At 39.4% G+C, this 27621-nt stretch overlaps 1 protein-coding gene across 1 annotated transcript in view; it reads left to right on the top strand.

Moving 5' to 3' along the window:
* Nucleotides 1-21505, top strand: part of UPF3A (UPF3A regulator of nonsense mediated mRNA decay) — a 28384-nt gene extending 6879 nt beyond the window's left edge. Inside the window, 8 exon segments of the mRNA XM_075525211.1 lie at nt 4577-4683; nt 6774-6872; nt 6968-7078; nt 10536-10591; nt 10683-10841; nt 12631-12791; nt 16221-16515; nt 20038-21505. Coding sequence (XP_075381326.1) covers nt 4577-4683; nt 6774-6872; nt 6968-7078; nt 10536-10591; nt 10683-10841; nt 12631-12791; nt 16221-16515; nt 20038-20211 — 1162 coding nt within the window. The 3' untranslated portion in view covers nt 20212-21505.
* Nucleotides 21506-27621: the final 6116 nt, after the last annotated feature.

The following is a 27621-nucleotide window of genomic DNA, read 5'->3' as shown; positions in this document are numbered from 1 at the left end:
TCTATATATTTAAATTTATGTACATGTAAGTATATGTTTATATATATATACACACACTCACACCATGACTGATAAGTTGGTAAGTATTTTTACTAAGATGTCATGGCTGTTTTTATAGTTTACATGTTGCTGTTAATATTGTAGATAACTTTAAAATTGCTTTCCTGTATACTGGTCTTTTTACACAGTTGTGTTAAAAGATACTTTGTAGAAGCAGTAAACTATCAGAATGTGTGTGTTATTAAAATTACTATTAAAGTAAGGGTTTAAAGAGATGATGGACTAAGTATTATATAGAAACACATGTAACCTAAAAAATTGAATACTCTTGAATGCACAGCAGAAAACAAAGAAACTGTGTTGTACTGAAGAAATGTGTAGTCAGACTCATCTGGGTAATTTCCATAGAGATTGCTCTAAGTGATATCCCAGAGATGCCAACATCATGTGCAGTGCATCTGTCCAAAACATGATAGGGATGGAAAGCAGCATTATAGACATCAACCATATGGCAAAATAGAACCAGCTGTCTGATTATAAAACTAACCATGCAACCTCAAAACTGAATTTCAAATCCCAAATGAAATCTATGCTGGTAGATACTTGAAAAAAGGAGGAAGCGCACAGAGTCCAGTGGCCCTTCTGTAGGACTCAGCTGGAAAGCAAAAGCTGTATTTTATCCAGTAACTGCTGAATATAAAGTACAGAAGTAGAGCAGGACTGTTTCTTCCTAGGAGAGGGTATTAGCCACAGAGTCCCTGTGGCCCTGTGAAGTCCCGTGCAGTCTTTGCTGCACTGTCACGCTGGTGGGTTTTCAGTGAATAGGTGAAGAGGGAATCCAGGGTGGGTGGAGGTATGGGAGCTGCAGTTGGAAGTCAGGCGTCTGAAACCCTGAGTAAGGGACCGTATTTCATATGCAGGCCAGTGCTAAGCATTAACTATTTGCTACATTTAGTTAGCTTCCCGTTCAGAGAGTGAATTTTATGCATTTTTTTTTTAGGCATGCTGCACACTTTGCTGGGTAAAAAGCCTAAGACAGGTCTGAAACACTTGGCAGTCAGGCTTTTATACACTAAGCACTCTGACATCTTAACTTGCTCATATGTCTCTGGTATGAGAACCAACTCCTTATTTGTAGAAGTGGCTCCATCAGAGAAGGAACCTGTAATTGCTAAGCATTGTCATAGCCACGTTTCTACAACCTTCTACCCTGATACATAGCAACAATAATGGATAGACAATCCTATTTTATTGTGCTACTGTGCACATCAATATCCTACTGTGCACAAGCATGCTTTTGTATTTTTGTATGTTTCTGCTGATGTGAATGAAGTTCTTGAAAATGTTAATAATGTACAGCAACAACATTGGGTCCCTTATTTGCAAGGTAAATTCTAAATCTCTGCTTTCCAGAGTCCCATTTACACATTTCAGACTCAGGTTTTTCTTACTAATAAATGCTTAATAACCATACCAAATGTTTCTCTGTTTCAAAAGATACTCTGATAAGCCTAAACTGAAAATGTTAGAAAAATACTATGTTGTGTACCAGGAAAAGATTGTGTTGCCAAAGCAGATGAAACAGATGGCGTTGATGTACAAGCTAAAGGAAACAAGGAAGGAATAACTCTTTGTATTTTCAGTTCTATTTCACGATGGTTATGTGCCCAACCATACGGTTCTAAGTTACTGCAGAAAAAAAAATCCAGCTATATGATGAAGCTGTTTGCTGTGCACTGAGGCAGAGAAGTGCACTGAGACAGAGAGGAAGTGCCAGAATAATGTAGTGGCTGGGACACTTATCTGAGTCCCAGCCTTTCATCTATGGGAGGTTTTAGTATTTTACAAAAACTGAAGATGGATAAAACACCGAAATAGTTGTTTAGACTAGGAACTGAAACTCAATTCTCAATCTCCGATAATAATAACTGGGCTGAAAAATAATGCTCCCTCAAGATTCCTGTTTTTGTCTTGTGAATCTTCAGCACTTCAAATGTATAACCATATCAGTCTCTAATATCAGGCCTCATTTAATTTAAACATCAAAGAACATGAAACATAAGAATAGTCCTGTTAACATGACAGAGAACAAAGTTTATGTCTTCCTGGGAACCACCAGTTATCAAAGAGACTTCTTTACTGTTCCAGCCGTTAGGCAGCACAGAGACATTTCTTCCAGCACAGCTATAGATCGCCACAATAAAATTTCCTCCTTTACATACACTTGTAGGCCTTTTTTAAAGATTCTTTTTTAACTGTATGTAATTATGAAAAGTGTTACATTTCATCTTTTTTTTTTTTTGCTTTGAAACTGAGGAGAAGGAAGCTGGCTTGTTTTTTCTCCTTTCCATCTTGGTGGTAACTCCACAGCCATCCTCGAGATACCTTTGTGTTGCACGTGCAGACTGGAGGTTTGCAAATCTGATCAGAGAGGACTCTGCAGGGTTTGCAGAACCCCATGACAAAACACAAGCCACATGCCACCACGCTTATTTGGTCAAGCTGTCTAGAAGTTGCTTGCAAGCGGTCCATAGCTGTGTGGCATCTGTGTAGGCTGTGGCAGATGAGGGAGCATGCCATGGCTGTAGTGGCTTTCAGTACTGCTTTGTGTCAGCAGCGTAGCCCTAGCCATGCCCTAGCAGGCATTTTTGTGGTTGCCTGCTTCCAGTTCACTCAATGCTATTAGCAACCTGCAATATCAAAATATAGTGAGTGTATATGGATGAAATAGCTCTTCCGTAGAATTAGAAGGTTTATCCTCTGCATGCTGTAGAAACACTCCATAGCTGGTATTTGCAAAACATCTAAATGAAACAAGCCCTCTAGTTTTTTGTTAAACATTTCTCCTGGCTACAATATCAAACACAAATTTGTGCGTTTACAAAATCATTGGTTAGTTATTGACAGCATTGCTCTTTATAGTCACCTTCTAATGCCCAGAGTGGAATCCATATGGATACACATTTGAAAAAGAAAAAATTACTTGGTTTGTAGTAACTGTGTTGCTTTGAGCTGCCACATGTGTGGATCCTGTGATCCAACCTATATTTTTGCTCTTTCTCACTCATTGTGAAATCTGATTCTGAAATAGCTATGGGATTGAAATATGGTTGCAACTGTGGGTGTTTATTGTCTCCTGCTGCTGGTGGTGAGTTTGAAGACAGGCCATGTGTGGCAATAGTATTATGAACATAGGTATTTTAAAGTTATGGGCTTGTGTTCAGGTATGTTCCAAAACCTGGCGTAATACGTACCCATCATAGAATCATAGAATGCTTTGGATTGGAAGGGACCTTTACAGGCCATCTAGTCCAACCCCCCTGCAAGAGCAGGGACATCTTTAACTAGATCAGGTTGCTCAGAGCCCCGTCCAACCTGACCTTGAATGTTTCCAGGGATGGGACCTCTGCCACCTCTCTGGGCAACCTGTTCCAGTGCCTCACCACCCTCATTGTAAAAAATTTCTTTCTTAAATCCAGTCTAAATCTGCCCTCCCTTAGTTTAAAACCATTGCTCCTTGCCCTGTCACAACAGGCCTTGCTAAAAAGTCTGTCCCCATCTTTCCTATAGGCCCCCTTTAAGTACTGGAAGGCTGCTATAAGGTCTCCCCGCAGCCTTCTCTTCTCCAGGCTGAACAAGCCCAACTCTCTCAGCCTGTCCTCGCAGGAGAGGTGCTCCGGGTGGTGCTCCAGAGGTGCTCCATCATTGAAGGCAGTTTAAGCCAAACTGGTTTATATCACAATTGCAGAGGTTTAAAGCATGTACATGCCATGATTCACAATAACTTGGCTGATGATGGTAATTCATTAAATTACCTCAGTTTCATAGTGGTTGGTGGTGTGCCAACCCTGAGGTTTTTATCAGGCACATTAAACATTTACCCTTGGAGTGGGATCTATGGCAATAAATTCTTGAAGAATCAGAATTATTTTAGGTAAGTACCTATTCTTTCTTTTGCTAGAAATGCTTTGGATTTTCACAGTACTTGGTCTTCACGACTAGACATTGCATATATATTCATAGTCATGTATGTCAGATGGAGCTTATTTATTTGTATATAATTCAGTGGATTATCTTGCCAATTATTAGATTATTTAATCTTTCTTAAAAGTGGAAATCTCTTGAAATACAGTGACATCTTGGCAACTGCCCTTTCACTGGGAGCTTTTACTTACCTTCTCCTGTTTCAGCAACAGAAGACTTTCTTAGCATGCCCAAGAAGTTCCCCAAAAGCACTGCTGTTATTCATATCTCTTAAATCATGAAATATTAGACTTAAAGCTTTGATCCTGCACAATGGAAGCGTATGGTCTGCAATTTAAGGAGACAAAATGAACTAGAATTATTTGTCTCAGTTCAGAATAAATTTCACAGTTGTGTCCAAGAACTCAGCTGTTCAGTTACTTTTTGCATATATATAATGAGATATGTATATGTGAAGACTTGGATATACATGTTTAAGGTAGCCATTTCTCAAAGGAGATGAGAATTGCAGTGTGATCCTTCTAGTTTTACTTTTTTTCTAGTCCTGAACAGAATAGTAAATAACAGAAAATAAAATTGTTTCTTGTTGCAGCCTTTATCCTCATCTCTACTCAAGAGCATACATTAACTTTAGAAATCCTGAGGACATCCTTCTTTTTAGAGATCGCTTTGATGGCTATGTCTTCATTGATAATAAAGGTTGGAGTATTTGTAAGATATTAAATGTATATGTATACATAAACCATTTTAGAACATTAATTTATTTCCTTTTTGCTAATTATGCCAGGGTTTTTTTCTCAATATACAGTTAATTACATAAAAATATATTAAAATCTATCACTTAAAAGATAATGAAGTGCAAAATATATTTGTCCATGCAGTCTTGCTTGTCTGTGTGGTGTGCATGCTTTATCTGCATTCTTGTACCTTAAGCAATACACTATCAAGATCCTATTCAGGCAATTGTCTTATGCAAGCTTCACAATTAATCACAACGGTAACTGAACACATTGCAAGCATGAATTGTTACATCTTCAGTGTGCTTCTGTGAGATAAAGTTGTGCCACTTACTCCCATTTTGAAAAAGCAAGATGAAAACTTGACTTCATCATTTTGGTTGCCCACTTTGAGATATGTACAGCTTGACTTTTTAGAGCATTTGCAGACATCTTGAGTTGAGTTCCAAGAACAACAGCGACAAAATTGGTTGCCATCTTTAAAATGTTCAGTCTGCAAAAGTTTGCCAAACAGTAAAGAAAAACTCTATAATGTAGGTGTGGATAAATCCAGGTCTACAGTAGCATGAAACTGCCATAGCCAAGAAGTGGTGCTGTTCCTTTAGCAGTTCCTTGCCTCATTCACTCATACCTTCTGTAAAAAATTGCATGGGTTGTATAAAACAGACATAGATTTGGGGGTTTCTTGTATAGACATTTGTATAGACACTTGTATAGACATGTCTATTCTGTACACTCAATGTTGCAGAGGTCCTGTGAAAAGTAGTGCTGTCCACTCTTACTGGAGAGTTGATCTCTAAAGACACTGTCTGTCAAACTAACAAGTTCCTCTTCAGCATTTCCTACCTGAGATACTTTACAGGCTTCTGACTTAATCAGACTTGGATGGATTTTCCTAGAGATGGAGAACAACACATTCCTCACAGTGTGTGATTCCCAGATTTCAAATTCTAGGTGTTTTAGATTAAAAACTAGAAAGTAACTTTTTATGATTCTGCCAAGACTTCACTTTGTCTAAATTAAGCATGTTCTTCAGTGTTATGCTGGACTGAAGCCAGAATATTCTGTACACTGTAAAACTGAGCTTGGACAGAGCTGGCCAGTTTGGCATGATTGTTTGTGCAAATAAAGAGCATGAGTTTTGATCAAAATTGCCCTCTGGTGAGGCTTGCAGTGGCATTGCATTTATGAGGCTAAAATTAAAACAAGGATTACCAGGTTCAATAAGGTTAACAAATGCTTTAGTGGATTTAAGCCAAGTTTTCAGTGGACTTGAGCAAAGTGTAATCTTAAACCTGCTGCAAGTGGAAACCAGGCGAAATTCAAAAGCTACATACAGTTCTGACTCCAGTCCAATCTAGTATTTAAAGCAGAATTCCAAACAAAGAATCCATGCCAGTAAACACAGGCAAGAAGTTGCATAGTCCATCACAAACAGAAAAAAAGTTTCATGCAATTCTACATGCTGAGTTTTAGAGTTTCGGATCTGAAAGAAGGTGGTATGTTTTATTATTGCCTATTACCCAGCATTTACTTATTTGTTAAGCTTTTTGGCAACAAAACTTTACAGAAGCCACTCAATTGTTTCAGAATCATTTCCCATTAGTACTTATCACTTGTCAGGCTGAGATTTTATGTAAATTTTTCTAATCAATTAATAGCTGTGAAGAATTAAAAGGGAATTATAAGTAATAATGCAAGAATTTTATTGTGCAACAGTAGTCATCTTCATTTTTACAGTCTTTGTTAGCATGTCCAAAAAATATGTAATGTTTATGTATATAATTTATTTTCTTTTGAATCTAAAATACTGCTACATGTAGTTTTTCATTAGAAGTTTAGGATGGGATTGTAGAAACATTCACCTTTGATTTCAAGTAAGACTGGCCAACACAAGTTTCAAGAGTTTTGAAAATCTTACTTGAATATAAGGAATATTCAAGTAATTTGAATATTCAAGTATTTTCAATATTCAAGAATATTGAAAATAAGGAATATAAGGAATAAGGAATTTCTCCTCCCTCAAAAAATTAAGCATTGATCTCTTTTAAGGTTTGGAGTATCCTGCAGTGGTTGAATTTGCTCCATTCCAGAAGATTTCTAAAAAGAAACTAAAGAAGAAAGATGCCAAAGCTGGGAGCATTGAAGACGGTAAACATGTTTTCTTGGTGTCACAGTGGAAAATAGATTCCATTTCTGTCATGCATTGCAAAGTATTAACATAATTCAAAAATTTTTCTTCACAGATCCAGAATATAGGAAATTTTTAGAGAGTTATTGTGCTGATGAAGAGAAAATCTGTGCCAATCCTGAGATTCTTTTGGGAGAGATTGAGGCCAAAACAAGGGAACTCATTGGTCTGTTTTCTTGATTTTTCTTATTATTGAGAATATTAAATATCTTATTTTTATATCTTTATGGTATTACCTGCAGGAGCTGACCTGTTCAGCCTAACAGAGTTTGAGATTATTGCAGTTAAATTTTTGTGATCCAGCTGAGTAGTGACAGGAAATGCCCAACCTGTTCTTTTAAGTCTCTATGCATGGAATCACTTGACTTCACTGGAAGTTTTGCATGCACAGTGGCTTCAGAAATAGGTCCTTAATACTTCTGAATACTTACAAATACTTCTGAATACTTACAGATATATTAAAAGATGAAACATTTATTTTTAAAAGATAAAGTAGCTGAATACTTAACAATTGATCCCTGATATTAGATGCTTTTATTGAGAAACATGAAATGATCTCTCTTTGTTCTCACGGTCAAGATTCTGCAAAAGCTTTGGAAGTAAGGCAACACCTTGTTTTCTGTATGCATGCAGCATGACTTTCACAGTCTCGGGGGGAATCTTTAGTAAGATCAACACTGAAATCTTCAATGCCAGTATGCAGCTTTCAGGATGACATGGAATATTGATGTGCTGTATCTCCAAGTGACAACACTTACTCTTCCCTAGGTGTAACAATTGAGTAGGGAAAAAAAGCGACCTTTGCTATTCTTTCTTTACAGTGTAAAAGTAGCCACCTCTTTTGATTAGAATCATAGAATCATTTAGGTTGGAAAAGACCTTTAAGATCATCGAGTCAAACACCTCTTTTAAATACCTTCAGGGATGGTGACTCAACCACTTCCCTGGGCAGCCTGTTCCAATGCTTGACAACCCTTTTGGTGAAGAAATTTTTCCTAATATCCAATCTAAACCTCCCCTGGCGCAACTTGGGGCCATTTCCTCTCGTCCTGTTGCTTGTTACTGCTGTTTGTCTGTTTGTCCCTGCCTGTGACAAGCACTTCTGTAGTGGCATTAATTATTCTTCATATGCATAAATTAATAGTTGACTGGAGAGATTTGAAACTTAAACAATTTAGAGAAAATGGAAATGTTAGAAGTATGGACATTTAGATAATTCTGTTATCAATAAAACTTTTTTGTTGCTTTTCTAGATAGGGAAGTTCCCCAAAAATTTTTCTTTACCCCAAATCTTCCCTAGTATTTGACAGCAGAGTAAAAGCAGTGAAAATTTTCTAAGAAGTTTACAATTCACAATTTACAAAAAGTTTACAATTTCAAGAAAGGTTTATTTGCTTAAAAATATTCTATCAATGAAAATTATTAGTCTTGAGAGTTGCAGATTTCTGAGTAACTATTGGCTGAAGGCGGCTTTACATTAGGATTTTTAATGGTTTGTTTCTGTTAAATCATAGGAAATCAAATTAGTTGCTTTATTTTTTCTGCTATTCAAAACTGTGACCATTGCTACTTCAGTGGCTAGTATGTTTATAGCAAAATTATGCAAGGGTTTAGTTGCATGTCCAGTTTCAAAGGTGTTACTCCTACTGAAGTCAAAGAAAGACGTGCCCAGGACTTTGTTGGCAGAATTGGGCCTCACAATCTCAGCATTTCTCCAGGTAGTGTTACTGCAAACCAACATGTTTTATGCATCACGTCAGATGTGTTAGCTCATCAGTTTCAGTGTGACAGAAAGATATAAAACAGATTTCTCTGTAACAGGGTGAAGGTAAGCTCATTCTTCTGGCTTGTTTGTAGAGAGCAAGATAAAATATAAAAGTTAATTGCTGACACAAGTCTTCATTTTATAATTTATTTTATTTTAAAATTTCGTAAACATTTTAAGAAAAACCTCTTATTTGCAGTAAGGCCCTTAAATAAGATGGGTAAGATTCAGGTTTCATAAACATTCTTTTCTGCCCTCCTCTTTTGATAATAGTCATCTCATTGCCTCTCTCCCTTGAACTTCAAGTTATAATTTCTGATGAAACCTCTTACATCACCGCCTTAGTCGTGACTAGGGTCAAGTTCTGGACTCCCAGTGCAGTTTGTCCTTTCCCCAGACCCTCCAGTTACAACTTGTGATCACTTTCAGCATGTAAAAGTGCCCAGAGGTGAACACTGCTTAGACAGGGGAACTTACGGGAGCAGGAGAGAGAGGCAGAGCTGCAGATCCGAGAAGCTGGTAGGGAGGGTGCTGGGGACCTAACATTTGTCAAAAATTATGGGTGGGCGGGGGGGGGCTGGGGGGGGGGGGCAGGTAGCATGGGGAATCTAGGGATAGAGGGAGGAAGATCTCAAATCAACAATCTTTTTTGGCTGTTGCTTTTGACCAGTGATATTTGCTAAAAATGAACACTGAGTCCTATCAAGCCTTCTCATGCATAACTGCATAACAAGGTTTTATTATTAATGAATGGGTTGCCCCCAGGATATTCGCACTTTCAAGACAAAAACATTCAAATCTTTTTGGGATATAAATTGTGTCTAGATTTTGGTGATGCCATTTCAAAGTTGATGAAAACTTTATTTCTTCCTTTTTTTTTTCTTTTTTTTTCCTTCAAAATCCTGTCATGCATTCCAATAGTGAATTTTTTTTCTGGTTTGAGGAAGAGTCCTATAAATAACTGTAGAGCAATTTCTAGTAGTAAATATTTTCTGTAACTCCATCCTGGGACATCTAAGACTGACAAAATTTGTTGTAACTGCTCACAGCCATAAGTACATGAATTCAAGTTTTATTCAGTCAATTCAGTCATGAATGCTATATATGATACAGAATTTGATTATGTCCTCCAAGTTATTGTAGAATTTGAGGATGGTTCAGGCAGGTGGCTTAGGCTAGATTCCGGAGTGTGGAGACAGCTCTGTAACATACGAATGGCTGTGTGATCCAGTAGATGAGGCATATTTGTTGTTTGGGAAGCCAGAGTTTTATTGAATCTGCTGATACTTTGCTGTGTAACCTGGGACAAATTACTTATCTCTTACTCATCCCGTTTTCCCATGGAGAGGTGAACGCTAAATGGTAGTTAAATGGAAATGTTATATGAGAATAAAAATGTTACCTTCATGATGTACTTTGAAATCTGGGATTGAAAAGTGCTATGTGAGATGACAGCAATGTGGGCTGTATATGAACAGCAACATAGCTAGGTTTTGATGTACAGAATTAAAATGTAGGAATAGGTTCTGAACAGATTTCTTTCCTTTTTGGTAAATAACTGTTTGATGAGCAAGACAAAAAAGCTATTCTCTGAACTGAAAAGATACAATTTTTAATTAAATGTTAAATAATCATGCAACGTATCTCTGTTGCTTCTAACCCTAACAGCAAAAAAACAACAAAGTGTTTCTAAAATGGAATTATGGGAATGCATTCAAAAATATATAAAATAAATAGGTTTATTGATTATTTAGCTCCCTTGCAGATAAAGCTAGAAAAAAGGGGTTAGTACTGAAGTAAAGAAATGAGTACATATTTTAGGAGTTGAACACTATATCACAAATTTTTTGTGTTTTAGCTAGAAGAACAACACCCCTTTTGGAATATATTAAAAATAGAAAATTAGAAAAGCAGGTACGTTCAGACCTTTGCCTGAAGTTCAACATTTATGTTTCACATGGTTTTCCGTTGGACAATTTACAATTAATCATTTTGAATTCTTCAGAGAATACGAGAAGAGAAAAGAGAAGAACGAAGGCGGAGAGAATTGGAGAAGAAACGTCTGCGGGAGGAAGAGAAAAGGAAGCGCAGAGAAGAAGAAAGACGTAAAAGAAAAGAAGTGGAGAAGCAAAAGAAGATTTCTGAAAAAGAAATAAGGATCAAGGTACCTTAATGAAAAAATGTTTTTCTGTTGAAGTTATCCAGAAGTTCCTTTGGTATCTCACTTATACTGTTTATGCGGTGTACTACAGTACAGTGTGGAGATACCAAACCAGTTTTGACTAGAAGGGGAAGTAATGTAGGTAAAAAGTACTTAACTAAGTAGTGTTGTTGAAAAGTGTGACTAATTACCTTAGGTACAATGATGTGCTGATGCAGTTATGGCAGGTAACTCACATATCTTTTTACAACACTGCCACATTCTGTGCTGACGTAACCTGACAGAACCAAATTTTTCTGTGCTAACATGTTGGAATGTTATTGCAAATATGACTTTAACACTTTCTGTGATGTAAATCTTCATCTAGCCATATGTGCTGAGATTTTTTTGTGTTTATGCTCAGAACTGATGTATTTTAATAGCATGCTTTAACCAAGTTATAACAAAGTCTTGCTAATTTCAGGCTGTGCTGCCTTATAACAATCTGAATAGATGTGCTTTTAATGACTTCACTTAGGCGGGTGTATTTTGTGCTATTATATCTGGGCATTTAAAACCTTATTTGTATAAGATTACATAGATAAAAACTATTAATCTGAACTAAATTTTGAGGTATTGGAAAGGTTTTGTAGGCTGTTTTGAAGAGGAAAATTGGTATAAGAGTCTGTAGTTTAATGCAAGGGCACACAGGCTCACTCCAGATCTTGTGGTGGGGAGAAGCGACAGAGCTGTGTAGTTCTTTCCTCTTCTTTTTCTTCCCAGACAACAGTTGCCTTCACCTGGATGTAAAAAATAGTAAGTTCTGAAGCCAAATTACAGATTTTTCATATTTAGGCATAAAGAAAAACATACTAGAATTTCAGAAGAAAGGGGAGTTATTCTTTAAAATTTATTACCCAAACCTGGTTGTCCAAAAGACCCCAGTATTTATGACATATCTGTCGCAGTGTGACCTTGAAAGCTAGTTCTGTCTCCTAAAGAAAAGGAAAATATTACCCGAGAGAAACATTATAGAAGTTTTAAATACTGGAGAAGAATAACCTGTGCTCATTTCAGAAAAACTGGTGGAATGAAAAGACTGATAAGATGTTCTGCTTATCCTTGAAATGTTAGAGAAGTAGTTTGAGACAGTTGGTCCTTCTATAAAGATTATTCCTGTAATGTTGGACACTGCTCAAGCCCTGTGTGGGTTATTTGTTGTGAAAGGAACAGAATTCTTGGAAATCTTAATCTCCAAGGTGAAAATGCAATGTGATCTTTGCTGCTAACATCATAATTTTTTCCTCAGTCTGTTTTTCTGTCAGGGTATATTTATACTGAGCACCTACTTCTATATGCCAGTCTGTCCCAAGTAGTTCATGTGTAACACATTTTATATATAATAGTTAATGGAGTGAAGTATTAATCTTGCTCGTTTTGTCTTAGAGGTTCTGCTTTTTATTTTATTGGCAATAACATTAAGCTCTGTTGTATGATTTCTAAGAAATCGTAGACCATAATAATATCTTTATATATAAAACTTAGGAGAGAAGAGTAGGTAAGTGCTTTCTCCAGTATTCTCAGCATATTTAAAAGTTTGCAGTTGAATGCCTGTTAATGATTGTCACTCCTTAGCAGAAGTAAACTGCCCTCTTTAAATAACTTTTTAAATTTTATACTTCATAAAATATATTCCTAGCATTTAAATATCTTCGATCTTAATAGGGTTTTGATATATTTAATACATTGTTAAAATGTCTATTACAACAGAGGAGAATAATTTTACATCATAATATAAAAAAATATTTCTTAGCTTCTTAAGAAGCCTGAAAAAGGAGATGAGTTGGCCAGTGAAAAGCACAAAGAAAAAGGTGAAGAAGCTGACATTGAAGAAAACAAATGGGATAAATCATCTGGATCTGGGAGTATAAAATCCAAATCATTGGAGGGTTCGCTAAAAGAACTTAAGGAAAAGTAAGTAATATTTATCTTTTAGTCTGCAAATTAGATCCTAAATGTTTTCATTTGAAGGCTTAAATGTGATATAAATGGTGCATTGGCTGGGTGTTTTGTCAGCAAGAAACTGATTTCATTCTGTGTGTGAACAAATCTCTCACCGTCCTTTTTGTAAAAGGTGTTTAGTAACAGCTTACTGACCTGATGGCAGTATTAGTGGATGCAATTTGTTATTTGTGAAATGTTTTGAAATCCCAGATTGGAAGGATTTCTGCGTGAAAAGTCATTCAGAGTTTCATTGTTATTTCAGCTGCTCCCCATCAAGAGCTCAGGTAAGGCCCTCCTTCCATTACTGATATCAAAGACTAAATTGCCTGAGATGCTTTACTCTTCCATCACACTTTCTGCATTTTTGCTGCCATAAACAGGTAAATGTGTTTGATAAATGGGACAACAGCAGAATAGTTAAGGTGCGAATGACAGCCTTACGATAGATACATTCAGAAGGCTGTCTCTGTCTCCCACTGCCTTTTGTGTTGCATATGTAATAGCAGGAACAGGAGGTATAGCCCAGTTCTATAACTAGCATAGCCTGGAAATGTCTTACAGATGTTTTTGGCAGCTGGTTCTCTCTCTTGTCCTTTGACACGTGTGTCCCATCGCAAGCAGGATTCACCCATAAGATATGTAAGATACATAATTAAGAATACTATGCTGCTGAGGTAAACAATACTTTGTTCTTCAGTAGAGTTTTTCAGCCAAGCTCTCAAAAGTACTTTGCAAAATGACAGAGCTGAATCTGAGATGTCATGTATATGTGCAACTTGTACCTAAGGACAAGCTTGAGCATTTAAATAATTTACCTAAGGTATTATATACACAGTATTAGAGGAAGTTTGGGATTGTGCTCTAGGAGCATTGCAGGCTACTTGCCTGTTCTGAGTAGTTTAAATTTTACCTTTGTCCACTTAGGTTCTTGATTTTTATGAAAAGTATGCAGGAGCTGCAAATGTTCTCCTCATGGCAAATACAAAGTAAAGAAACTTTGAAAACTGGAAAATAAAGCCACTGAATTTGCTAATTGAAGAAATGGTTCACCAATAATATCGTGCATGCGTTACTCATCTTTTTTTGTCTCTGACTAAGGACTTCAAACGTGGGCTCAGTGTTTCAATATGTTGAGTATGTCCTGAAAGATGCTGACAACTTCCATTTCCTATTCTCTAATGGAAATTGAATATATTCAGCAACTCTTTCATTGACGTTCTTCAACAAAGGAAACAGAACAGGGTCAACAGAAACACTTGCAGGGGCAAGTCAGTTGTTCGCTAATATGGCTTTTTACATATTAAGCTTTTGGTGGTGCCATATAACATTTTTACTGTTGATCCTGTAAGTTTAATAAGGCATTAATGTAGATTTTCCAGGTGTAAAACAGAATCCTTTTGGCTGCACAGGTACAGTAAGTGTTACCTTGTCTTTCCAAGTGCTCATTTCATCATGATTATTAGTGGGTGTGATTAGGTAGCAAGCTATGAGCTATTATTTCAGCTGGATTGAGAATTAAGTTGTAACTGCTTTGTCACTGACTCAGAAATCTTGAATTGCCTGTTTGAAACCATGTTTAGAAGCTCAGTAGCAATAGCTTTCTACCACAGACTAAAACCTCAGTAGGTGCATGAGAGTACATGGTCACATACGGATCTGAAACTATACCAAACAGAAGTATGCTTCCATTCCTTTTACTTCCATTCATTTCTGCTTTCTCTTTCTCTGGCTGTGTAACTTTCTCTTCTACCTATACTTTGTAATTGCTTACCCCGCCATTTCCACTCTTGCCTGCCTGGTCGCTGTGACTGAATTTTAGAAAGCTACTGTAACCACTCTTGAACTGGAGTTTGTGTCCCTGTCACCTGCCTACCTCCAGGCACACCCATTCCTTCCTCACCCACAGTAATAGGCAGGCGAAGAGTCAGGTACCAGGCAATGCTACAGCAACAAATTGAGATGTGTCTTTCTGGCTTTTTGGAAGGTCACGCTCTGAGCCTTGCTAGGACCTGGAGTTAGTGTCTAGACTAGCATATTAAATGTGAAACAAAACAACTTGTAGCCACATACCCCTTGAGAGCTAACATAGTGTTTTATATGTATGTATCTATGCTACAGGTACAGTATCTCTGTAATTGTGATTGATTCAGGTGTCTGTGACAGCTGGGACGTTGCTTCCGCTTGATGAATGTGTTATGCTGACCCAAGCACAGTCTTGCAAAATGCTGAATAACTTACCTGTCATTCAGGTTTTGTTGCTGACCTCCAGCTCTTCCTGAGATGGGGCCCCTCTCTTGGCAGCCCTGCCAATGCCCAAGTTCATGGCAGAGGCTGACAATTTTCACATTTCTGTTATTAAAAAAAAAAGTTATATAGAAGGATATACTTTTACTGATATTAAACCATTCTAAACGAGAAGCATATCACTATTTGATCACTGTTAGAAAATCTCCATCCTCTCTGATTGTCTGCTGATTCCCAAAATGTGAGCAGACTGTCAAAAGCAACTTTCCTGTTTCAATTTTAAGTATTTATACATCTGTAATACATAAAAAGAAACTGCCTGTATTTGCTCCTTTTAAAGTTCTATCTATTCTGTAATCTTTCTTCATTATTTGAGTTTGGCTGTATGAGAGAAGCACCTGCTTGCTGAACAGGAACAATGAAGTGAATAAGGGAGCTGAGAATTGTATCAGACAGGCAGCAGAATGTTGCAAACTAATAGTCTTTATAACATAAACCCATTGCAGCATAGCAGAAATTAAGTATTATGTTGTGGTAAGGTAATGGTCTTTCGCCTAAATAAAATATGCAAAGGTAGGCTAAATTACTTAGAGACATAATGAACAAAAGCCTGGAACATAAGTATTCGTTTTCACAAATGCCTTCTGCAAGTTGCAATGTCAGTGAAAAATTTTTGTTAAACAGAGTCATAAAACTTTACAAATTGATACATGATACCTGCACAATTCCTTAGGGCCCTGAATGTTCCCATTCAAGGGAATACCTATATACATGAGTCACCTGAAGAACAGGCCACAAGAGCTAATCATGCACCATGTATTTATGTGAAGCGTATTGGGGAACTATTTATGGGATTGGAAAGAGGGATGAAAGTTGAAGAATGGGCCTTCCACAACAGTTGCACAAAAGTCCAATTTTGCTTGTAAAGCTTTGTCTGCTATTTTGAACTGAATGCATAGTCAAGGGCCGGACATACATGGATGAGACATTCAGCAACATTGCACGTAACCCCTTTTTAATGAGAAGAAAACAGCCTTGCCATACAATTGATCTAAATACTGTTGAAGTCAAAGGAAGGCTTTGTATTGTATCCTTCAGCAGCTTTTTTTTACTGTTAATTGCTTGGATTTTCTTTCTTTTTATACATACTCGTAGGTCACAAAATGATAGTGACAAAGAGCAAAGAGATTTGGAGAGAAGATTTCGAGAAAAAGAACCTGACAGACAAAGGTATCGATTGGATGATGGGAGAAAGCAGAGAGCTCACTATGAGTTTGACAAGTTTATGAGAAGGAATGAAGAAGAGCTGAAGTGGGGGAAAGGATACAACCAAGACAGAGGAAAGAAAGGGAACTACAACTACAGCTTCACTGTGGAGGCAGTAGACAAACTGGGTAAAGAGGACAAGTGTGATGACATGGCATCCAAAAAGGAGCGCATAAGAAATAAGGTTCTTTTATTCATTTAGGATAATCTTTCATTAATTAAATATGCTTCAAGATCACAGGTTTTACTTTCGCAAACTCAGCATAAAGATGCTTTTTCAAAAAAAGCAATTCTTTATTTCATTTTCAGTAAAACCCAGACTTCTTTTTATTGTTATCAGAGGACAGGTCACAGGTCTCTGCTCGTTCATATTTACAATGTATAGAAGACTTTCTGTCTTCCTTTCAACCCTGGCATTTTTAGAACGCTGTTCTTGGAAGCCTTGTATTTTATGAGTGTATTAAAAATTGTTATACTTTCTGTAGTGAAATTTAAAAACTGTGGCATACTAGTCTTTTAAAAATGTACTTGCATTACCCATCTCATAAAGTAATTATATGATGGATTGGCCAGGCATTGCTCAGTAGAGGAAATATAAGGACTTAAATAAATAGCTAATTCAGAGACCATTGTATTAGAGGGTGTGAATGTGCAAATTCTTCAGTACTGGATACCCGCCAGTATGAAAAGGCTGTCGTTTGGTTAGGACAAATTATCCTCATGGTCGTTGTCAGGGAAAGAGCAGGTGCAAAACCAGTGCAAGCGGGGCCAGTAGCAGGGTGTGTAGAAGAGCCATCCCTTATTTGTCTCCCAGAGACACGGGCATCATTAGTCTCAGACTTTCTGATTTCATGGATGTGCCAGGGTCTTTTCAGGAGGCGGCTCTCCTTGTCACCCTCATTCTCTCTGCCTTCTGATCCTAGATTTTCCACAAAAGATGACTGAAACACTGTTTTGTGTAGAAATTTATTCCGCACGTGAAACTCTTCTTTCAAACCAAGTGACTGATCTGTGATGTGGGCTAAGGCTGACAAGGAGTAAACTGGTCAAGTGCAGAGTGAGTCTGTATGGAGTGTGCATAGAGCAAGTCCAGGTGGACTCGCTCTGCGTGTCAAGTAAGTCACCGTGTGTGAACACAGAAAGCCTGGTGTGCCCCGCTTTCTGTTTATGCGAAGGTCAGCTGGGCAGTATGGGTGAGATTTATCTGCATATACACATTAGCCACTTTCCACGTACACCAGCGGCTCAAGCTGTAGAACAGTCAGAAAAATGGCTAGTTCAGAAGCAGGAAGATGGGAAAAGCAATTTTCCTCATGCTTGCCATGCTACTCTTGAAATCTAGTGAGATATCTGCAACCTTGGAACTGGATGGTGGGTCTTGGGGGCCTTTTGTCAAGCCTTAAGAAGCTGCCTCCTTTTTATTTCTTCCCATTGCACTTCTGGTAGCTTGCCGAATCTCTGGATTAGTCCACACTTCAAGTCCTAGATTTGTTCCCTAAACAAAATAAGCAATATCAGTAAAGTTTTTTGCAGTGTGGTGACTTTTTTCCTTAGAGTATTTATGACATAGATAAGAGTTAGGGGCTGAGTTTTCCAGCTTACCTATAGAATTAACAATCCCACACAAGTTTTTAGGCAGAGATTGAGCTTCTTGCTGAAGTTTGTAAGAATTAATTAGAAAATGGGAAATTTCTGGTGTAAGTAACAGTTGTGCTAGCTTTCATGCAAACTGTGAGGTACAGAGTCTATGATACGAAAAATTGTTTGGACCTTTTATCATAAACTTTCCAATGGGCACTGCTTGTCAGAGGATCTAGTTTTATGCGGCTGTTTGTGATGTAGAAAGATGTATGTTACACATTTCATACCACACTACAAAGCACTAACTAGAATGACCTAGTTGTATGGCCCAATAGTGAATCTTGATATCTGGTCTAAAGAGAGAGAGAGAAAATGTCGTGGTTTAACCCCAGCTGGCAACTAAGCCCCACCCAGCCGCTTGCTCACTCCCCCCCAGTGGGATGGGGAAGAGAATCAGAAGAGTAAAAGTGAGAAAACTCATAGGTTGAGATAAAGACAGTTTAATAGGGAAAGCAAAAGCCGCACATGCAAGCAAAGCAAACCAAGGAATTCATTCACTCCTTCCCATGGGCAGGCAGGTGTTCAGCCATCTCCAGGACAGCAGGGCTCCATCACATGTTAACGGTGACTTGGGAAGACAAACGCCATCACTCTGAACGTCCCCCCCTCCCTTCTTCCCCAGCTTTATATACTGAGCATGACGCCATATGGTATGGAATAGCCCTTTGGCCAGTTGGGGTCAGCTGTCCTGGCTGTGCCCCCCCCCCCAGCTTCTTGTGCACCTGGCAGAGCATGGGAAGCTGAACAGTCCTTGACCAGTGCAAACATTTCTTAGCAACAACTAAAACATCTCTGTATTATCAACACTCTTTTCAGCACAAATCCAGAACATAGCCCCATACTAGCTACTGTAAAGAAAATTAACTCTACCCCAGCCAAAACCAGCACAAGCAAAAAAGACAATGGTGAAGGAAAAAGAAGGAAAAAGGGAAAATGTATATTGGGAATAAGGAAAAAGAATGAAAGAACAAAAGACTAGAATGACTTCAAATTATGAAGGCAATTGAAAATTAATATAGTTTGATGTAGGACAATTTCACTGCTCTGCCACTGTCTTAAAATAGGCTGTTTAATTTTGTTTGCTAAACTTAACACAAGGCTTTGGTCCAAACGCTCAGGTTTTGGTGAATGGGTTGCTTTACAACATTAAAAACTGGTATTTGTAAGAGTAAAATACTCTTACGAGGAAAAGACTTCTTAAGCAGAGTTTCTAAGCAGTATGTTTTATTATTGAAATTTCAAGAATAAAAAGTGCTCTCAAGAGCTATGGAACATCACCATTTGCAAGTTTGAGGTGTCTTTTCCTTGTAAACTTGCTCCTTCTTCCATTTTCCAGTGATCAAATCAGCGTGTGTATGATTGGGTCACTCACAAAGCCTGCGCATGTTCAAACTGTACTTACTTTGTTTATTATCAGTGGGTGAATTCCCCTGCTCTCATACTCAGTATGGAAGGCATGATGAAGCAGAGCAGTAACTGCAATTTTATTTTGGTATGTATAATGAAAATGTGCATTCCATGTTTAAACTGTGGTAATGATTCATGACTTGAAGTAGCAGTGCACGCATATCAATTGGTCAAGTTCAGTTGAGGATAATTTTCTAGCTGTTACCTGCTAAACTGTTCTCTGGTTTGTCTTATTTTTTTATGCTTATATTTAATATTTGTCATTTATCTGTGGAGTTGCAAATGCACAGGCTATTGTTCTTCCCAGTTGATGTTAGTGAAGGCAGCAACATATTTCAGAGTTTTACCTGTAATACCATGTTTGATAATTGTCTGCAGTATTTCTCCTTGTTTACATCAAATGTATCATAGGTTCTTTAATTTTTACAGCTTTCTTAATTTATTCAGAATGCTTGGCTCCCAAGAATAGTGTTATAAACAAGACATATTAAATACTCAGTCGATTTTCATTACACTCCATTTTTTTCCTGGGTCTTATTAAATGTAAAGTGATTTAACACAAAATCTACTTTCTCCATGAACATTCATCATTTTAAAATCCCACATATGTATCCCACACAGGCTCCTCAGAGCGTTAACCACATCTCCTTCCTTCTAGGATCGCCCAGCCATGCAGTTATACCAGCCAGGAGCTCGCATTCGAACACATACGGGATCTACAAGTAAAACCTATGACTGCAGTGGGAAATCCTTTGAAGATGCTCTTGATAAAAAGTATGAGGCAGATAATTCAGCTGGAGGTGGTTCTGAGAAGAGCGAAGAAGCAGAATAAAACGAACTGGAGGAAAGACTTGTGAAAAGGGATGAACTTAAGATTCAGTGTCATCACAAAAAATCCGTAGGGCTGTTTCAGAACTCCACAGGCGATTGCACCAACAAAATTATAATAGCTCTGCCTCTTACTTTCTGTAAAATAAAGGGAAGAGTGACTGGAGACGCATAAAGTATCTTACAGCAAAGGAATATAGTTGCTTTTTTACAAAAAGCAGAGCAAACACTATTTGCCTAATTTAAAAGCAGTTCAATATTTTATTAGATTTACCTTGAAATAGAAAACCTCTAATAGTTTTAAAGGAGTATTTATATAAGACTTTTCAGAAGCTATTTCACCTTTTCAAGTCTAAAGAAATGAAACGTAGATTTGCATCAGTTTGAAATCTGAGGCACTTTAAATGTATTTGGTGCATGACATGAGGGTCACAGGACCCCTTCCTGCAAACGGCAGCGGCAGGGGCTGCTGCGGGCAGTTGCAGTCGGATTCGGTGGGACCAGCCCTGGGAGGAAGCTCTGGAGCCAGTAGGGTTTGCAGGAGGAGGCCCACGGTTTGCACAGTTGTGAGGAATGTCCGTTGGTACCTGCACCTCATTGTGTTTACGTTGTTTTTCAATTAACTATAGCGTCAGATAAGTGTTATTAAAGCTACGAGTATGTTGTTAGAGAGTTTGTCATTTTCTGAGCCACTTTTGCCTTTTTTTGTTTTAATAGATTCTTGTGCTTAAAACAGGAGAAAGCTAACGCAAACCTCATCATTTTAACAATATATCTGGTTTTAATAAATTAGCTGTTTTTTATGGTTTTGACACTGACTTTTAAAAAAAAAGTGGTTGTACAGTGATGACTTTTTATATGCTAATGTTTCATATAAGTTGCAGTTGCAGGATTTGGAAAATGTACGATACATGAACGTTCTGCAGTTCTATTTCTTAAAAAAATAAACACACATGAATGTCAACTGCAAACTACCATTTTGTAAGATCTAGGCCAAATTCTGCCCTCCACTGCAGGCACATATATATATGTGTGTGTATATCTCTCTCTCTCTCTCTCTTCCATTGGTTTCAATGATAGCCACGTGTTTACGGAAGGGCAGAACATGTTCATTTGTCTTTCATGGCTGAAAATCTCTTGGTTGTCTGAAACAGAGACCTGCTTTGTCATTGAAGTTAAATAGTAAGATACTAATTTATTTTTACATCCTCTTTGAACATTTTATTATTAAGCATAACATCTAATTGTTCTAGACTGAAAAATTATTGTATTTTCCCAGATACTAAGCATTAAATAGAATAAAAGCAAAAAGATTTTGACTATGATTTTGAGATGTGATCTTCTGCAATTTTTTCATCTATTACTCTAGAAAAATTAAGTAAGATGCCATGCTACTTGCTATTCTTCAGAAGGAGATAAAAATACGGTTGAGAAGAATTTTAATATCAGGCTACGTAAGCGAGCTGCCAACTAAAATTACTTCAAGCTTAAGTAAAACTGCTGTTAGAGAATCATTTGGGTTTAGCTCCATCTAAAGTTTATCTTGTTTACTAAGTTTATCCTGACTGCAGAGAAAGGATTTTGTGTTGGCATCCTGGCTGAGTCAGGTAGCGTTAGCACGGGGCAGGCTTTCCCCTCAGTGAAAGAACCCAGCTTGGTCCGAGGAGAAGGAGACTTGCCAGGAAAGTTCTCCTGCAGCAGAGCCGCACAGGGCCGAGATCTTCGCCAGAGGAGGGTCTGCTCAGAAGCGAGTATTTCCCACCCGTTTGATGCCCGGGGGGCTGGAGGAGGGGTCTCACTCCCTCTGTGAGAGGGACCCGCAGGACCCAGAAAAGCAGCAGTTTTGCACATGGTCGAGCTTGGTATCTTTTGGCCAACAGTGGCTTTCAGGCTACTCCCCACCTTCACCCGAGTGCCTGGGTTATGAGTACCTCTTGATAGCATTACAGGAAATTAACTAAACACCGTTTATTTAGCAGTAATTTTCCACTTGGGGCTTCTTATTTTCCATCTCTTTTAGTTACCAGAGAGTGGACGTCAAACCTCGACTCAGTACAAACTGTCAGGGTTTAAACAGGTCAGGCTGCCATGCCCTCACTGACCGGGATTCCTGCAGCCCCTTTGTTCACTTATTTTTGCTTGCTTGTGAATGCAGCCTCCTGCGCAGGGGGGCAGAGAGCCTGGCCTTTGAATTCTGTATTCACATGGAAGGAATATGCAGGACATGCGGATTTGGATGTGGAGAGAGCCCTCGTCGGTGTCTGCACCACAGCCACGTCCCGAGGAGCCCGGGCTGCCTGACGGCTGGGCTGTGCCACTTGAAGAACTCTTGGGACAACCTCTGTTATTCAGCAGGTACCGGCACCATTCCCCCCACACCTGAGGGGGCCAGCGGAAGGTACTGGCCACCACCAGCAGGATCCGAGCATTTCTGTAGCCATGCAACACCTGCCACGACAAGCTCAGGAGAGATGGGAGCAGCAAGGCAGCACCGGGAGCACCAGCCCAGGACGCGAGGGAGTGCTGCCCGCAGGCTCTCTGCTAACGTGTGACCCCGAAGAGACGAGAAATGCCTCCTGCCAGCAGAGAAACACCCCTGCTGAGCTTCCCCTCTTCGTGCTGATGGCCATCGCGGGCAGTGCCAGCAGGACTGTGCGTGCCTGTGGCAGCAGGGATCGGATTTGGGGTGGAGGTTTGTACCGCCCTATCTGTAGGGAAGACTGCACCCCTCACCTGACCGGGGCTCGGGGGGCACTGCCCGCTGGAACTGAGCGTGTACCTCATGGAAACGCTGCAAAATACGATGGCCAAAGAAGCAGAATGCATTTCCAAGTCCGTGCCCCAATCTCTTCTGCATGGGGATGCAGCAGGGCCTGAGCCTGCTCCCCTCGCCGGGGCGGCCAGCCGGGAGGAGCTGCCACCTGCGCCGTGCTCGCCCGTTCTTCTGCGCTCCTCCCCATGACACCAAGTACAGGCAGGCTCGCAGCCTGTCTTTGTGCAAACTCAGCGCGGCGTGAGAGCTCTATTGCCACAATAGTAACTTTGTTTTGCAAATTCAGCCTTGCTGTAAGTAGATACAGCATCTCTGTGGAATGGGAATTGTGTCTGGTTACATCGCAGCTGACTTTGGTGCCATCTGTTTTCTCACTTTTAAAATATAATGCTCTACGTTTAATAAAAAACTTCACCAGCTTGATAGCTTCCCTGAATGTGTGTTGCCCTGTTTCTTACTGAGCCCTGAGGTCATCGACATCTAGCAACATGGAAATCACCCTGTGCATCAAACTGGAGTTTGGCTCCAGTCTGTCACGAACTATTGAGTTAAGGGAAACTGATGTGGAACGTAAATATTCAGTTAAAAACCCTGCATTTGTGCCTGTCACAGTTTTAAACAGAAGCTTATTCAACTCCAAAACATCGTTCTGACAACTTCACATTCAATTTTGAAAAACATCCTGCTGCTTTTTTAAATTTAAAATCGAATGTCTGAAAGCTGTTTTCAGAGTCTTTGGAGGTCGATGGCTCACCTCCCCAGCCATGGTAAGCCAACGCTGCTCTTCGTGCTGCAGGCAGTTTCTCTCTATTTGCAGCACTAGTCCTGAACGGCCCAAACGAAGGTGTGAAATGTTAACAAGGACAAAAACCACTGACTATGCACAAAATTATATTGAACATCAAAATAAAACACGCTTAAAAAGGAAAAAAAATTAAACTCATTTAGTGCTCCCCCCCCAACCTGATGTAATACAGAATGTTAAAAATCAGTGGGAAGTGTGACTTGCAAGTTGGTGGTGCTGTTTGAGTCTTCAATGATGAGAGGAGAAACTTAAAATTCTCAAGTGATTATTATTTACTTATAACTGTTTCCTTTGAAAGAAAGAATATGTGAAACAAATGGGAAACCTCTTGAGCCTTATCTGATAATTTCCAAGTGACTTAAAAGAATGTGCTCCGGCTTCTCTGCATCTGCTTGGACTTTTCATTGAAGTTCATCAGCTTCTTGAAGACTGAAAATGCCACCTTCTTAGCAAGAGCTGGTTTCTCTCTTACCAGTTTAACTCTCTCCCAAACCTCTTCACTGCTGCATAACTAAAAAATAAGTATTTTCCAGATATATGTCATGATTTACACTTCATTAGGCCACATCCTTGTCTCCTGAACGTGTCCCATTTGCATACTGCATCTACAACTATGTAAATACTATCAGAGGCTCATTACTGTTACATATATAAATATTATAGTATTTTGATTCAAACGGACACAAACACAGAAGGCGTCGGACTGCAGTTGTGAATGCAGTGTTCTTTGCTCAATTCCAACTAGCAGCCTTGATTAGGAAAATGAAATACTCTCCAAAAGAGTAAAGACTAACTTCAGAGGGGTTTTAGATGCTGGTACAAAACCGGTATATTGACTCATGGTCAATCCATAATTGCCTCCCAGCATGTGCAGAAGGCAGGAGATACAAAAAGATGCAGAAGTGGGAAGCTCTTTTTTTTTTCTCTTTAAAACTGTTTATATATTCTGAAGTCAAATATTAATATTCTGCATAAAACTTGCAGCATTTTTTTTTTAAATCAGGATCTCAGTTGCCAGCTCTTGTGAACAGAGAGAAAAGTAACGCTAGAAGGATCCAACGGGCCAGACAGAGGGTTTAGGTTATCCACAGCATGAAGGACCTGGCCTGCTACTACTGATCTGTGCCCAGGTCTGTCTTGTGCTGCTTTCCATCTCTGGTTACCGCAGAAATGCAGATGGTTCCACTGAATGGGACTGACGCGAAGCTCCACCTCGTATTCTTTCCTACCGGTGAACCTGAATATGAGCACTGATATCTGACATTACCTGCTGGAACTTCTTGCATGTTTTTGACAGCTGTTGAAGGTCATCAGCATCTAGAAATGACAGTATGTGTATAATTACATTCTCGGGCATTCAGATGAGGAAATCGTAATGCCTCTGACATAAACTAACTGTCTACTCCAGCGTGTTGTTGCCGAAGACATTCCTCACCCGCTCTGTGTTACAAGAAAAGAACAAGACAAAGAAGAATAAACACAAAATAATCCTCACATAACCTGATTATTTTAAACCGTGATCATAAATGCAATAAAATTGGGCTAGGAATATGTCAGTACTTCGGTGTTAGGAGGAAAGAGTTGGGACTCGAGAAGAGACAATTGCTGTATATGTTGACGAGAAGGAGGAAGGATGAGCTGATGCCAGGCTGGATGCTGGCCGTACCTGGCATTGCAGAGAGGTTGGGCACGACTGTGGTTCAAAACTTGCGTGAAGCATTGACACAGGCTGGGTGGAGAGCAGCTACCAGCCCGGTCCTGCTGGGGACCCCGCAGCCCCCGTACACATTGATCAGGCAGACCTACGACGGCCTTCAAGCAGCAAAGAGGGTCTGCAGCTGCCAGAGCTATTTTTCAGTGGTATAAAGGGATAGGGGGGCATTGCTGTTCAAAGTACTTCTCTTTCACAGAGCAGGGGAGAACGGAAAAGAGATGGGAAGATGCACTGGGTGCTGCGTGGCCTCATGTTGCAGGCGCACAGCGTACAACAGCTCCCACTCCCCCGGCTGGTCCCAGCTCCTGGCTCTGGACCCAGCACACAGGAGGCTCTGCAGGATCAAGGTTTGAACGTGCTGCCCCTGAACAAGCCATTCACACAGCCCCAGAGGTATTTTCCTTGCCTTTTAAGCCCTTTTACCGGACATAACCACGGGATAAACGCCCTGCTGCTGAGGGAGAGAGGATCTGTCAGGGCCCCGCGTGTACCAGGGGCTCTGCAGCCTCCTCCTGCCCGCTCCGAGGGGTTTGGCTGGCTGTGCCTTTCCTGGCTTGACCTCGGACCTCCTCGTCCACTACTGACCCATCGGTGAGGGCAGGGCTCCTGCCCACCCTGGCTCCCAGCTCCCGGCTCCCCTTGCCTTGCAGAGCAGCCGTCTCTCCGCCGCTCCCCCAGCTGCTACCAAAGAGAGAGGACTCGCTGCACTGACAGCAACCTTGTTCAGTTCAGAGTTGGGTGTTCTGCCTCCCCTCCCCTGAAAAGCTACAACTCAAGACACTCCACTGAAATGAAATTAAATACACAAGAGAGGTAATTTAGCCCTCCACACAGGGCAAATTCCAAAACAATTAAAAAGGGAATATTAAATGTGATTAGCTTAGGGGTGTCAAATGGAAGATGGAAACACTTCCGCAGCTGAATAGACTCAGTGTTGTTTCCTTAATTTATAACACTATCCTGCAATACAAACATTGAAGTTGATTGTGTATTGAAAACTTTTGAAGTTCCTTATCTAAAGATCAAATACCTAAGAAGAAAACACTTGGAAATGTGTTACATAGGGTAGAAATGTATTCAATGGGTATTTAAGACATACTTCCAATGACTTGTGATTTCTCCATAGCTACAGTGTTAGGTAACAGGTTTATTGCACTATTCATTACAGTCATTACCACGTAGTAAGAAGAACAAAAAGGCAATTGCAGAAAGTAATTTAGAGGCCTAAAAGAATGACGCTAAATAAAATAGCTGTCTTGTATGACTATACTCCATGCCTTCAAACTGTTGACATTTTCAGAGAGAGAAACTTCCCAGGTGAATGAGATAATTTTTTACATTTTGCTTAGGCAAAAAAGAGAATCTCGAACTGCAAACTATATGCAAGCATCTCTCACAATAATATTAACTTAAAGGGGGGAGACTCATGAAATTTTAGCATGATTTCATAAATCAAATGAAATCCCTAGATGTAGAGAAAAAAATTCTTAGCAAGTTAGGAAAAAAGTTTAACCATACAGTGCAAAAAAGTCTTGTTCACTAGGGCTGAGACGGCTTCTAACACTTTATGTATTCTCTGTTTGCTAGTGCAATACTTGCTCTGTAACTGCTGATCCAGCAAAAATTCTGTATGGAGTTTCTTCACCTCCTTTGGGAAAACCTTCTCTTGACTAGGTTGAAAGGAAATCCTCCAAGTACTCCAGATCACCTACAGAAATCAACAGCATGAAAAAAGAACAGAAGTTAACTCAGTTTGGCCAAGAAGAAATGTGGTAACTGGGGTACACCTGATTTGTCTGGAATTTAATGAAGTGTTTAATTCCATGCTAAATGGAAATTATTAGATGAACGATAGAAGCTGGAAATTAATTCAAGAACCGCGAGCTAGGTGAAAGGGCTGGCAAACCATAGAAAGACAAAACGCTCAGGATGAAATGAGAACCACAGTGGAGGCAGGTTATTAGCTGGCTTTGCGTTGCCTTTACACACTATTTCCACGAATGACCGAGGCAGGAGTCAGCTAGTGCTATCTGGACTATAAATAAAAACAGGATAAAATGCAATAATGCAAAATGCAAGCACCTCGCTTGGGGACGAGTAGCAAGAGTGATCTTAACTGAAG

The sequence above is a fragment of the Mycteria americana genome, chromosome 1 (assembly GCF_035582795.1).
Source record: "Mycteria americana isolate JAX WOST 10 ecotype Jacksonville Zoo and Gardens chromosome 1, USCA_MyAme_1.0, whole genome shotgun sequence".
Classification (NCBI taxonomy): domain Eukaryota; kingdom Metazoa; phylum Chordata; class Aves; order Ciconiiformes; family Ciconiidae; genus Mycteria; species Mycteria americana.
The sequence above is the reverse complement of the archived record's forward strand: the minus strand, read 5'-3'. Positions and strand labels throughout refer to the sequence as shown.